Below are 14,987 nucleotides of genomic sequence, written 5' to 3'. Positions count from 1 at the left end.
GGTGCACAGCTTCATGCATTGGATTTCTGGGATTCATTCATTCTGTCTGTGCATCTAACTCACTATGTCGCCTTGGTCAAGACAATTAGCCTCTCTGTGCCTCAACTTCCCCATCCATAAAATGGAGTTAGTAATGCTTATCTACCTAACAGGGGTGTTGCGAGGTTTAATTTGTTACTGGTTGCAGAGTGCTTTGAGATCCTTGAAGACAAGCCCACATTTTGAAAGTCTATGCAAGCAATATGGGTATGTGCACATGTGTGTGCATAGGTACATGCCAGTCCCCGACATGTGCGCACACATCTGGCAGTGTGTACGTGCAAGTCAGGCATGTGAAAAAGCGCTTATGTAATATGTTGGTCCAGTGCAAGTTATCATGATTCCCTGTAGTATCTGGCTCCAACAACTATACAGTATTCTACTTTCTCCCAGTTAAAGGAGCTCAAGTAGTAGGTGACAGGAGATTGTACTTTTGGTACTGAAGGTCCCACGTGTGGACCCCACTGACAACCGTAGTGGCATGTGCACTTTTGAAAATCTGGGCATAACTATATTACATATAAGTTTATTAATGTGGTTTCAACTGTAAAATGGTCAACACTAATATCTATTGATCTTATCCCTTGACATTTAGATGTTTTATATGTAAAAGTAGCAATTGCAAGAAAGAGAGAGGAGAGAGTGCGGATGAGTTTCACAGTATTTCACTTGCCAGAATGAATGAGATGAGATCCTCTGATATTTGCCAAGAACATCAAGAGCACTTAAAATACAAACTGGCAGGTTTCCAAGAAGCCTCTGTCAAACATAGTGCATTTCACAATTTCATATGAGTGCTTTTCTCCCTAACAGAAGATGGTGATGATAATCATAGCAATCAGTCCAAAATACAAACAGGATGTTGAAGGGGCTGAATCCCAGCTGGACAGGGATGAGCATGGCTTACATACTAAATACATCCACAGGATGGTAAGTGAGGGCACGCGTTTGCCATTTTAAAAGGAATCTGCATCATCTCCTCGTAAAAGCAAATCTTTCTCTAAATGCATGTTCTTTGTTTTCTTTGTGGTGCTCACATTAACACCTCCCTTCTAGTCAGTATTTTGTACCCAGTATCATTGGCTGGGAAATGCAGTTCAAGATTAATACAACATCCTTTTAATCATGTGTGCCTTATTCTTCCATATTCGTTGTGGTTTTATGAAATTGGAATTTTTGATATTCCAGTTCATCATCTTAAACCCCTTATATGCTCTCCCATGCCCCCACCCCCAGCATGATCTGATATAATGCTGTTTGACCTTCCTCCCTGTAATTCACCCCACTGGCTGAGGGCTCTGTCAGGCAGTGGTAAACCTGACTGAGACATGGAACTGTGAAGCTAAGCACAGCACTGGCAGGGGAGGAGACTCAGACCAGTGTACTTTTGTGAACCTAGATGTTTCTTCCTCCCTGTCAGCTCCCCGTAGAGCTCATGTCATAACCTTATAGCCCTCACATTGCCACAACTAACCTCCTGTTTAAACTTCTCAAAATAGTTCTCTCCGGAGCTTTCCACTGATCAGCCAGAACGAGCTAATGCAAAGGTAACCCATCCCCCACTTGAGAGCTAAGCCCAGTATCTTGGCAACACTTTCAGTTCTCACCACTTCCATCAGAACCTAAATCAGATTAAACCCAAGTCTACATGTGACAGGGGTTTAGTTAGCATCCTTGTTAGGACACAGAATTGACCCAAACTGTGAAGATATTGAAATTAATGCTTTCACCACTTTGTAAACTGAATAGCACTTCTTATCAAGTCACACTTAACGCAATTCTAGATTTATTTGACAGGATTACTGGGTGCAACCAAACATATAATTATTTGATTCTGGATAACTAGCAAATAGCCAATAAAGCTTTGACGAATCCTTTCCTGTGTCTTTTGTTTCTGTATAGAGAGAAGTCATATAAATATGCCACACAAATGATGCTTGGTGTAATTAGAAGTGAAGGTTAACTAGCCATAGCTCAAATATCTTAACAGAACAAAATTCAAATAAGCAGGGAATGTTCTCTATGTGTAGGAGTCTGGACATGTGTACAGAAAAATTAATTTATAAGATTAAGCTTTTCAATTAAATGTCAGATTTGTTCTGTTTTAGATGCAGATTGAGTTTATCCAACAAGGAAGCATGAACTTTAGATTCATTCCTGTGCTCTTCCCAAATGCTAAAAAGGTAAAAACAAATTGTTATATAATGAATCATGTATTATTTTTGGTCAATGTGCAAAATGAAATAAAAAGACTCATTTTCTTGGCGCTTAATAAGAGCTTGTTAATAATTTCCTGAGCAATATTTTACTCAAATGGTCCTCATTTTTATGTACAAATAAAACATATACCATAGTATTAATCAGTATGTTAACATGATATATTTGGTCTTAATAAGTGTAATAACCAGAACAGAATCAAATTCTCCTGAGTAGTGAAATAACTTAATTGACTTTGAGATAAGTTATCTGTCAAGCAAGTTTCTTATATTCACACCTTATTATTTCGTGAGTTTACCCAGAGATAATGCTGATGGGTTTGATGGGAGAGATTTATGATCCTGGGGAACTGAGGTTTTTCCAATCTTTTTTTTTTAAGCAAGTAAAATCAAAGAGACAATAAATACTAAGGTATAGTAGGTCATCATGTGAGCCGTGGTGGGACCATCAGACAAACTATAAGGTTTTGCAAGACCTGCAGTTTCACCTGTCCTCACTGTTGATTTTTGAAGATTCATTTGAAAATAGGAAATAACAAGTAAAATCAAAGTCCTTCCCACATGTGATTCTTACTGACCTCCCGCACATTTCTGCGACAGTAGAAATCTCAAATACATTGTCCTTTCCAAGTTCTAGAAGGGTAATTACATTCTCCTGCTGAAATTTCAAATGGATATGGTATTCATCTTCACTTCTTGTTCTAAAATGTTTTAACCTGCAGTTTTGCTGTGCCTGTCAACAGCTGTCACATTAGTAGGGCTCTGTGCAGATACAAAATTTATAACCGCAGATGCAGATATGCACGGATATAAATCAGTATCCGTGGAGCTGCAGGGCTCTACTCGGAACCACAGCGACAAAAGCAGCAGCATGTCAGACCGCCGGTCCCAAGAGTTAGTGCCCCTCACCGCAGCTCCTCCTGTGTGGCTGTACTGCCCTCTGGGATGGGCACCAGGCTCACCAGCAGCTGTCCCTGGTGGGTGAGGCTGGGAGTGGTATAGCCACACCGGAAGAGCTGCCAGTGCAGGGCACTGGCTCTTGGTAGCGGCGATCCGACATGCTGCTTTTGCTGCTGCGGTTCCCGGTAGAGCCCTGTAGCTCCTTGGATACCAATTTATATCTGCCGATATCTGTATCTGCGGATATAAATTTTGTGTCCACACAGGGCTCTACACATTAGATCCACGTGGTTTCTGCATTTCAATGGTGGATGGAAGGATTCTTTTATATTTACCTGGCAACCTAATGTTGCCAGGTAAATATAAAACCTAAATCTATATTTAGGCAACAAAATAAATGGCTTGATTTTTAGAGATGCCGAAACTCATAGCTAGCATGGACGTCAGTGGAAGATGTGTGTGCCCAGCATCTGTGGATACAAATAATTTATTTAGGTCCCTAAATATAGATATCTGTATCTGCGGATATAAATTTTGTGTCCACGCAGGACTCTACACATTAGATCCACGTGGTTTCTGCATTTCAATGGTGGATGGAAGGATTCTTTTATATTTACCTGGCAACCTAATGTTGCCAGGTAAATATAAAACCTAAATCTATATTTAGGCAACAAAATAAATGGCTTGATTTTTAGAGATGCCGAAACTCATAGCTAGCATGGACGTCAGTGGAAGATGTGTGTGCCCAGGATCTGTGGATATAAATAATTTATTTAGGTCCCTAAATATAGATTAGGCACCTAACTGTTAAGCACCAAACTTTTGAAAAATTGACTCTAGTTTATGAAGCATTTGGGAGCCTTCAGGATGAATGGTGCTGTAGTATTTTACCTTTAGACCATAAAGTTTCCAAAGTAGCTTTTCTCTTCAAAGAAAGAAAAGCGAAACCATGGGAACAAAGGCGTTCCCACACCTGCTTTAGAAATTTTTAAAACTTAGGGCCAGGTTGACATCGGTGGGAATTCTGGGCAGATCAATGACAGCATATTGCTTTGAGTTTTCTTTTGATCTATCCATCTATCTGTAGCCTTTAAAGCTCTACCCATACCCATAAGGCAGAGTTAATCCTAACTTTTGTCAGTCCTTGAGAGCTAGTATATATGCAGAACCTGAGATTTTAGTAATTCAAAAAGATTTAAGAGAATACTATAGTAGTATTAGAAAAAATGAGATTAAGGGTATGTCTACACTTTGAGCTGAAGGTGTATTTTCCAGCTTGAGGAGATGTACTCACGCAAGCTCTGATTGAACTACCATGCTAAAAACAGAGGGTGACCATGGTGTCATGAGCAGCTGGAGGCACTAGACACCTCAAGTATGTACCCCTCCAAGAAGCCAGGGGCTAACTCAGGATGGTTAGCCCCTCCTGCTGCTTGCACTGCTGCAGCTACACTCTATTTTTACCATGCTAGCTTGATCAAAGCTACTGGGGGGTATGTCTCCTCAGGCTGGAATTTAGACTTTCAGTTTGAGGTGTAAACATACTCTAACAATGGTACAAGACTCAGAAGTGAATAGACAAGATGGATGCTACAGGTCTAATGCCAGATCTAATTTGGGCCTAATGCCAGATACAAGAATAGCTCACTTAAACTAATTTTGGCTGAACTTTGTGTATTATGAGACTAGCTAGCATATGGCATGGTTCTCAAAGAGTGATCCAAGGAGTATTTCCAGGTGTCCTGCTGAGCTCTCCCTATCAGAGTGGTGAAACATCTGCCTGCAAGCAATGACACTTCCTGCTATCTGTAGCCCAGTCTAGGACACTCTTAGGTTTTCGAGAGATTTAAGCCCATCTCTACAGCCTTTGTGACTGTAGTCTTTATTTCATGTTTCTCTGGAATAAGATCAATCTTCATAAAATTTGCTAATGACACTACAATTGTAGGGGGAAGCAAATGTACTGCAGGAAAGGACCAAACTGGAAAGTGACCTGGATAGATTACAGAGTAGTGGGAGGTGTGACAGGTTGGGTCACAGAAACCCCCTTGGGACTGCCACCTGATGTGCTGAGACTACCTCTGAGCCTGTTTTCCCTGCCAGCTTGGGACTTCAGTACCCTGTCTTGTTAAGCCAGACACGCTAGCCTGCTGCAAACACAGATCCAGGTATGAACCATGTCCCCCAAAAGCTGCAGACTTAACAGAAAATGGCTTAGAAAGTGCTCCTGTCTCTAGCACCCAGATACCCAGTTCCTAATGGGATCCAAACCCCAAATAAATCCGTTTTACTCTGTATAAAGCTTATACAGGGTAAACTCATAAATTATCTGCCCTCTATAACACTGATAGAGAGATATGCCCAGCGGTTTGCTCCCCCAGGTATTAATCACTAACTCTGGCTTCAGTAATAAGCAAAAAGTAGGATTTAAGTGGTTCCAAGTAATAACAGACAGAACAAAGTGAATTACCAAGCAAAATAAAATAAAACATGCAAGTCTAAGCCTAATACAGTAGGAAACTGAATACAGATGAAATCTCACCCTCAGAGATGTTTCAATAAGCTTCCTTCACAGACTAGACTCCTTTCTAGTCTGGGCTCAATCCTTTCCCCAGTTCAGTTCTTGTTCCAGCTCAGGTGGTAGCTAGGGGATTTCTCATGACTGAAGCCCCCTTTGTTCTTTTCCACCCCCTTATAGAGCTTTGGCACAAGGAGGGAATCTTTTTTCCCTCTGGGTCTCCACCCCTCTTTCTAAATGGAAAAGCACCAAGTTTAAGATGGATTCCAGTATCAGGTGACATGGTCACATGTCCTGTGAGACTCCAAGCCTTAGAATCATAGAATATCAGGGTTGGAAGGGACCTCAGAAGGTCATCTAGTCCAACCCCCTGCTCAAAGCAGGACCAATCCCCAACTAAATCATCCCAGCCAGGGCTTTGTCAAGCCTGACCTTAAAAACTTCTAAGGAAGGAGATTCCACCACCTCTCCAGGTAACGCATTCCAGTGCTTCGCCACCCTCCTAGTGAAAAAGTTTTTCCTAATATCCAACCTAAACCTTCCCCACTGCAATTTGAGACCATTACTCGTCGTTCTGTCAGCTGCTACCACTGAGAACAGTCTAGAGCCATCTTCTTTGGAACCCCATTTCACGTAGTTGAAAGCAGCTATCAAATCCCCCCTCATTCTTCTCTTCTGCAGACTAAACAATCCCAGTTCCCTCAGCCTCTCCTCATAAGACATGTGTTCCAGTTCCCTAATCGCTTTTGTTGCCCTCCGCTGGACTCCTTCCAATTTTTCCACATCCTTCTTGTAGTGTGGGGCCCAAAAACTGGACACAGTACTCCAGATGAGGCCTCACCAATGTCGAATAGAGGGAAACGATCACGTCCCTCGATCTGCTGGCGATGCCCCTACTTATACAGCCCAAAATGCCATTGGCCTTCTTGGCAACAAGGGCACACTGTTGACTCATATCCGGCTTCTCGTCCACTGTAACCCCTAAGTCCTTTTCTGCAGAACTGCTGCCTAGCCATTCGGTCCCTACTCAGTAGCGGTGCATGGGATTCTTCTGTCCTAAGTGCAGGACTCTGCACTTGTCCTTGTTGAATCTCATCAGATTTCTTTTGGTCCAATCCTCTCATTTGTCTAGGTCCCTCTGTATCCTATCCCTATCCTCTAGGGTATCTATCTCTCCGCCCAGGTTAGTGTCATCTGCAAACTTGCTGAGGGTGCAATCCACGCCATCCTCCAGATCATTAATGAAGATATTGAACAAAACCAGCCCCAGGACCGACCCTTGGGGCACTCCGATTGATACCGGCTGCCAACTAGAAATGGAGCCATTGATCGCTACCCATTGAGCCTGACAATCTAGCCAGCTTTCTATCCACCTTATAGTCCATTCATCCAGCCCGTACTTCTTTAACTTGCTGGCAAGAATGCTGTGGGAGACCGTGTCAAAAGCTTTGCTAAAGTCAAGGAATAACACGTCCACTGCTTTCCCCTCATCCACAGAGCCAGTTATCTCGTCATAGAAGGCAATTAGATTAGTCAGGCATGACTTGCCCTTGATGAATCCATGCTGACTGTTCCTCATCACTTTCCTCTCCCCTAAGTGCTTCAGAATTGATTCCTTGAGGACCTGCTCCATGATTTTTCCAGGGACTGAGGTGAGGATGACTGGCCTGTAGTTCCCCGGATCCTCCTCCTTCCCTTTTCTAAAGATGGGCACTACTTTAGCCTTTTTCCAGTCATCCGGGACTTCCCCCGATCGCCATGAGTTTTCAAAGATAATGGCCAATGGCTCTGCAATCACATCCGCCAACTCCTTTAGCACTCTCAGATGCAGCGCATCCGGCCCCATGGACTTGTGCTCGTCCTGCTTTTCTAAATAGTCCCGAACCACTTCTTTCTCCACAGAGCGCTGGTCACCTCCTCCCCATGCTGTGCTGCCCAGTGCAGTAGTCTGGGAGCTGACCTTGTTCATGAAGACAGAGGCAAAAAAAGCATTGAGTACATTAGCTTTTTCCACATCCTCTGTCACTAGGTTGTCTCCGTCATTCAGTAAGGGGCCCACACTTTCGTTTGACTTTCTTCTTGTTGCCAACATACCTGAAGAAACCCTTCTTGTTACTCTTAACATCTCCTGCTAGCTGCAACTCCAAATGTGATTTGGCCTACCTGATTTCACTCCTGCATCCCCGAGCAATATTTTTATACTCTTCCCTGGTCATTTGTCCAATCTTCCACTTCTTGTAAGCTTCTTTTTTGTGTTTAAGATCAGCAACGATTTCACTGTTAAGCCAAGCTGGTCGCCTGCCATATTTACTATTCTTTCTACACATCGGGATGGTTTGTCCCTGTAACCTCAATAAGGCTTCTTTAAAATACAGCCAGCTCTCCTGGACTCCTTTCCCCCTGATGTTATTCTCCCAGGGGATCCTGCCCATCAGTTCCCTGAGGGAGTCAAAGTCTGCTTTTCTGAAGTTCAGGGTCTGTCATAAATATAAAGGGAAGGGTAAACACCTTTAAAATCCCTCCTGGCCAGAGGAAAAACCCTTTCACCTGTAAAGGGTTAAGAAGCTAGGATAACCTTGCTGGCACCTGACCAAAATGACCAATGGGGAGATAAGATACTTTCAAAAGCTGGGGGGAGGGAGAAACAAAGCCTCTCTCTCTCTGTCTGTGTGATGCTTTTGCTGGGGACAGAACAGGAATGGAGTCTTAGAACTTAGTAAGTAATCTAGCTAGATATGTGTTAGATTCTGTTTTCTTTAAATGGCTGAGAAAATAAGCTATGCTGAATGGAATGTAGATTCCTGTTTTTGTGTCTTTTTGTAACTTAAGGTTTTGCATAGAGGGATTCTCTATGTTTTGAATCTAATTACCCTGTAAGGTATTTACCATCTGGATTTTACAGAGGTGATTCTTTTACTTTTTCTTCTATTAAAATTCTTCTTTTAAGAATCTGATTGCTTTTTCATTATTCTTAAGATCCAAGGGTTTGGGTCTGCGTTCACCTATGCAAATTGGTGAGCATTTTTATCAAACCTTCCCCAGGAAAGGGGGTGTAGAGTTTGGGAGACTTTTGTGGGGAAAGATGTTTCCAAACGGGCTCTTTCCCGGTTATATATCTGTTAGATGTTTGGTGGTGGCAGCGATAAAGTACAAGGGCAAAAGGTAAAATAGTTTGTACCTTGGGGAAGTTTTAACCTAAGCTGGTAAAAATAAGCTTAGGAGGTTTTCATGCAGGTCCCCACATCTGTACCCTAGAGTTCAGAGTGGGGAAGGAACCTTGACAGGGTCCGTATCCTGTTGCTCTCATATCTTCCTGGTGTCAGTATCCTGAACTCGACCATCTCATGGTCACTGCCTCCCAGGTTCCCATTCACTTTAGCTTCCCCTACTAATTCTTCCCGGTTCATGAGCAGCAGGTCAAGAAGAGCTCTGCCGCTAGTTGGTTCCTCCAGCACTTGCACCAGGAAATTGTCCCCTACATTTTCCAAAAACTTCCTGAATTTTCTGTGCACCGCTGTATTTCTCTCCCAGCAGATACCAGGGTGATTGAAGTCTCCCATGAGAACCAAGGCCTGCGATCTAGTAACTTCCGTTAGTTGCCGGAAGAAAGCCTCGTCCACCTCATCCCCCTGGTCCGGTGGTCTATAGCAGACTCCCACCACGACATCACCCTTGTTGCTCACACTTCTAAACTTAATCCAGAGACACTCAGGTTTTTCTGCAGTTTCATACCGGAGCTCTGAGCAGTCATACTGCTCTCTTACATACAATGCAACTCCCACACCTTTTCTGCCCTGCCTGTCCTTCCTGAACAGTTTATATCCATCCATGACAGTACTCCAGTCACGTGAGTTATCCCACCAGGTCTCTGTTATTCCAATCACATCATAATTCCTTGACTGTGCCAGGACTTCCAGTTCTCCCTGCTTGTTTCCCAGGCTTCTTGCATTTGTGTACAGGCACTTGAGATAACTCGCTGATTGTCCCTGTTTCTCAGTATGAGGCAAGAGCCCTCCCCTCTCGGGCTCTCCTGCTCGTGCTTCCTCCCGATATCCCACTTCCCCACTTACCTCAGGGCTTTGGTCTCCTTCCCCCAGTGAACCTAGTTTAAAGCCCTCCTCACTAGGTTAGCCAGCCTGCTTGCGAAGATGCTCTTCCCTCTCTTAGTTAGGTGGAGCCCATCTCTGCCTAGCACTCCTTCTTCTTGGAACACCATCCCATGGTCAAAGAATCCAAAGCCTTCTCTCCGACACCACCTGCGTAGCCATTCGTTGACTTCCACGATTCGACGGTCTCTACCCAGGCCTTTTCCTTCCACGGGGAGGATGGACGAGAACACCACTTGCACCTCAAACTCCGTTATCCTTCTTCCCAGAGCCACGTAGTCTGCAGTGATCCGCTCAAGGTCATTCTTGGCAGTATCATTGGTGCCCACGTGGAGAAGCAGGAAGGGGTAGCAATCCGAGAGCTTGATGAGTCTCAGCAGTCTCTCCGTCACATTGTGAATCCTAGCTCCTGGCAAGCAGCAGACTTCTCAGTTTTCCCATTGGGGTGGCAGGTAGATGACTCAGTCCCCCTGAGGATAGAGTCCCCGACCACCACTACCCGCCTCCTTCTCTTGGGAGCGGTGGTCGTGGAAGCCCCACCCCTAGGACAGTGCATCTCATGCCTTCCAATCGGCGGAGTCTCCTTCTGTTCCCTTCCCTCAGACGTGTCATCTAGTCCACTCTCCACATTAGTACCTGTGGAGAGAACATGAAAACGGTTACTTACCTGTATCTGCATTGCTGGTACATGGACACTCTCCTTTCTTCTTCTGGAGGTCACATGCTGCCAAATTTCTTCACCGTCCTTCTGTCCTCGCTGCACAGCCTGCTCTGAATCTTCATAACGTTGTGTCTGTAGAAGCATATCCTGACGTCTGTCCGGGAAATCTTCAGTTTCTCTTATGCAGCGCAGGGTCGATACTTGTTTCTCCAGACCTTGAACCTTCTTTTCCAATATGGAGACCAGCTTGCACTTTGTACAGACAAAGTCGATTCTGTCCTGTGGAAAAAAGACAAACATGGCACATCCAGTGCAGGTCACAACAGCTGAATGCTCACCATCCATATTACCTTCCTTCTACGAGCTTCCTCAGGAGTTGTAGTAACTACGCAGAGAAGCCAGCAAGATGTAAGCCTCAGTGGGCTCTCCCCTGGTGAACTCCCAGGCAAACTCCCTCTGTTAGCCTCTCTGCTGTTCACTGCTCAGCTGGTTCGCAGCTGACTGGCTTTTTACAGTCAGGCCCACTCAAGGCTCACCTGGAACAAAGCACTCCCAATTCACACTTTTCAAGCCTTCATTCTTCCCAGCCTGACTCACAGGAAGGCTTGCAAGTAAACAGCCATCTACAGTCAATTGGCCTAGTTCAAGGATCAGCAGCCTTTGGCAAGCGACCTGCCAGGGTAAGCCCCTGGTGGACTGGGCCAGTTTGTTTACCTGCCGCGTCCGCAGGTTTGGCTGATTGCAGATCCCACTGGCCACGGTTTGCTGCTCCAGGCCAGTGAGGGCTGCGGGAAGCGGCGCAGGCCGAGGAATGTGCTGGCTGCCACTTTCCAAAGGTTGCCGATCCCAATCCTAGTTGATGGGAGCCATCAAGATTCCAAACCACCATTAATGGCCCACACTTTGCATAATTACTGTAGGACCTCAGAGTTATATTTCATATTTCTACTTTCAGATACAAGAATGATACATTTATACAAATAGGATGACCACACTCCATAGATTATAAGCTTTGTAATGATACCTTACAAGAGACCTTTTGCAGGAAGCATATTTCAGTTACATTATATTCACACTCATTAGCATATTTTCATAAAATCATATGTAGTGCAATGTCACAGGAGGGCTGTAGGAAGTATGGGGAGGTGTGGGTACCAATATATGTAAACCTGACCCATATAGAGAAGAAATAAACAGTATAGATGCGAAGTGGAATGATGTAAACAGGAAGCCACACTCATCATATTAAACCAAGTTCATTTTTATTTTGCTTCCTTTATACTGTCCTGGTAATAATTTTTCATGTAATCAAGCACAGTATTACTGCAATTGTCATGAGAAGGTGAAGGGATCAATGCTTGGAACGGTAATAATAATGATAGGGTCTGGAACTTAGTAAGTAATCCCCTCGAAGAAAAAATTTGAGAACTGCTCGTATATGGAATAAAGTTCACCACCGAGGAGCCAATAGGAACCAACTGGTCTCAATAGTTTTCACTATGAAACTAAATAAATACTGAAGGGAGAAGAAATTGTGACAAGCAGCTTAAGCCAAAGACTGAGTGGGCTTTTCCAGCCTCTACTCGTATAATGCTACAAGGAACCTCGGTCTTACCACCTCTCAGATCTGGCTGCTGATTCAGCCCTTGCATTAAGGCAACAGAATGGTAACCTCAGTGATTTAGGTAAAAATATTAAGCATTTAATTCCTTCCATGAATGCCCAAACAATGTGCAGTTTAGAACACTATGTCTCGCTAGCCAAAGGATCACAATGGAGAATTTAGTTACTTATTTAATTTTCATCCCATATTCTAAATGAGAACAGACAAGTAATAGATCTGTATATGTTTTATTGATTTGCTTTATAAATTACAATAAACATAACCTTTACAGTCTGCCAATGGAATGTTAGTCAGTGATTTACTATGTGCTAACACACACAAAGCATTTGGGAGTCCACAGTAGTTTTGGTATGTTTCGCTATATATTCCCTGATAACCAAGGGCTGTAAGAAGATCAATCTGCTATCAGACAAACCTTGTAAAATCAGAGGGCAAAGAAAATGCTGAGTGAAAAAACCCCAACAAAACTCAGAGTCAGTACATTGACTTTATTAATACATCTCATGATCATTGAGTGCAAATCTGTTGGTCTAAATAATCAGTTTCCATCCTTCCATCTAGGGGAAATTTTTACTCTTCGTTCATTAAGTACCATGTAAATATGTGGCACTATATAAATGTTCATAGTGCCTGGATACTATGGTGATGAACATTTTAGGCATTTGTCTAATAGTTACTGATATCAGTGAAAAGTACCTTAAAACATGAATGATGGTTAGCACCAAAGTACACTAATATAAAAATGTTATACACATATGTTTTTTCGTGATCAGTTATGCAGCTGAGAAATACAGAGACTCAACCTGTTTCAAAAACTAAATAAAAATCCAAGTGTGACTAATTTCTTGTCAGTGTTGTGGGAAATGGCCATAGTAGAGACACAATGATGGTTGTATGGCAGAGTCTAATAATAACACTGCTGGGAGGTTTCTGCAAGAAAGTGATATGCAGTCAGGGGATTTTATGTGGTTATGGTTTTGGTTTGTTTTTTCTCATTTGCAGGAACATGTGCCTACCTGGCTTCAGAACACTCACATTTATAGCTGGCCAAAAAATAAGAACAACATCTTATTGCGGTTACTGAGAGAAGAGGAATATGTTGCTCCTCCAGTAGGACCTTTGCCAACACTCCAGGTTGTGCCATTATGAACATTTTTACAGAAAGTGCATGACAAGCAATTGTTAAAGGGTAATGTTGGCAGGGAGCCAGGACTCTTCCAGGTGGCCCTTTCTGGTGATGGAAGATTCTCTTTCTGCTAAAGGAGTTGTCTTGGGTAATTCAGACTCAGCTCCCTCACTTCTCCACTGTATCAAACATTTCTTTCGGAAGCTGAGCAGGCATAATCCCTCTCTTGATTCTTAAACACATTGCAAATGGAAAAAATGTCCAATTTTATTTTTATTGATGTTTCTAATATTCCTTTACTAGTCTGCCACACGGCACGTAATTACTATAAATGATGTTGTAATTAGTGTAAAACAATTCCGCCTTCCTGTTTGCTGAGGGTTTCTTTTGTTGTTATCCAGATGTTCTTGCATATTACAGTGTTCACAAACAATGGTATAGACAATAAAATATATTTGCTTTTTGTAAAACTGTTTTATTTATTGCTGGGGAGAAATAAATGAGGCTTTATGGTGTTTTGGGAGCAACCTTAAAGCACTGGCGACTGTTCGGTAATACATCTTTTATTCAAACAGATTATCTTGCACAGTACTTGATAAGAGGCCCTGTGACTCTAGCAGACCAGGTGCCAGCTCATGGGAAGGCCCCAGGCCTTACTGAACCATGCATAAATGGAAACCAGTCTGGCTTACCTGTGGGTTAGTATAGTTAAAATAGAGAGACAAGGTGAGTGAGGTAATATCTTTTATTGGACCAACTTCTGTTGGTGAGAGAGACACGCTTCTGAGCTACACAGAGCTCTTCTTCATGTCTGGGAAACGTAATCAGAGTGTCACAGCTAAACACAAGATTGAACAGATAGTTTAACACAGCATATATTGAATGCTAAACTGTCTGTTAGATCTTGTATTTAGCTCTGATGCTCTTGAGTACCTTTCCCAGACTTGAAGAAGAGCTCTGTGTAACTCAAAAGCTCGTCTCTCACCAACAGAAGTTGATCCAATAAAAGATATTATCTCATCCACCGTGTCTCTCTAATGTCCTGAGAACAGCATGGCTACAACAACACTGAATACAACAATGGAAGATATAGTTAAAGTAGATGTTAATGTTATAAGAGTGGGTTTGGTGTCTAGACCTTGTGAATAGTGTAGGATGCTGCATGTATTGATCTCACTTATAACCTCTGTAGCCAACGGTATAAAGTTATATTGAGTGTTTGCACTGTAAACCTCTGTAATTGTGTAACTCACTACAGGAAAAGAAGCATTAATTAAGGTATAATGCTCATCCTGCGCACAAGATAGCCCACTGAAGCCAAATGAGCCATTGTGTAGCATCGAAGGACAGAGACCTTGTTGATTGCATTCCTCACTCCCTCCAGGAAGGGAAGGCCTGCACATGAACTCATTCCATCAGCTTGGAATCTGAGGTGAAAGAGATAAAAATCTCTGACAGGGAGAAACTGGGTCTCTTTCATGCTGTCTGAACTCTGAGGGGCAAAGATTTCTAAACATAAGCAAGAGATTCCCCGTGCTGCTTGGCATGGGTCAGCCCTAAAGGATATATACAACTGCTTATTATAAAAGCTTATGTTTTTAAATCTTTTAAAATCTTAAGACTGTAAGTGTGTGTGTGTGTGTGTGTGAGAGATTCATGTTTTAACCCTGTAAAGAACTCTCATTTCTTTTCTTAGTTAATAAATCTTAGTTTATTACAGGACTGGCTACAGGTATTGTCTTCAGTTTGAGATCTGAGTATAATTGGCCTGGGATAAGTGACTGGTCCTTTTGGGAC

At 42.9% G+C, this 14,987-nt stretch overlaps 1 protein-coding gene across 1 annotated transcript in view; it reads left to right on the top strand.

Annotated features, from left to right (window-relative positions):
* The window catches only part of TRAF3IP2 (TRAF3 interacting protein 2), a 50,085-nt gene extending 36,425 nt beyond the window's left edge, over positions 1 to 13,660 (top strand). The window contains exons 7-9 of the mRNA XM_048844776.2: positions 853 to 969; positions 2,148 to 2,222; positions 13,067 to 13,660. Coding sequence (XP_048700733.1) covers positions 853 to 969; positions 2,148 to 2,222; positions 13,067 to 13,213 — 339 coding nt within the window. The 3' untranslated portion in view covers positions 13,214 to 13,660. The remainder of the gene's footprint in view (positions 1 to 852; positions 970 to 2,147; positions 2,223 to 13,066) is intronic.
* The last annotated feature ends 1,327 nt before the right edge of the window (positions 13,661 to 14,987 follow it).

The sequence above is a fragment of the Caretta caretta genome, chromosome 3 (assembly GCF_965140235.1).
Source record: "Caretta caretta isolate rCarCar2 chromosome 3, rCarCar1.hap1, whole genome shotgun sequence".
In the NCBI taxonomy this organism is placed as follows: domain Eukaryota; kingdom Metazoa; phylum Chordata; order Testudines; family Cheloniidae; genus Caretta; species Caretta caretta.
The sequence above is the reverse complement of the archived record's forward strand: the minus strand, read 5'-3'. Positions and strand labels throughout refer to the sequence as shown.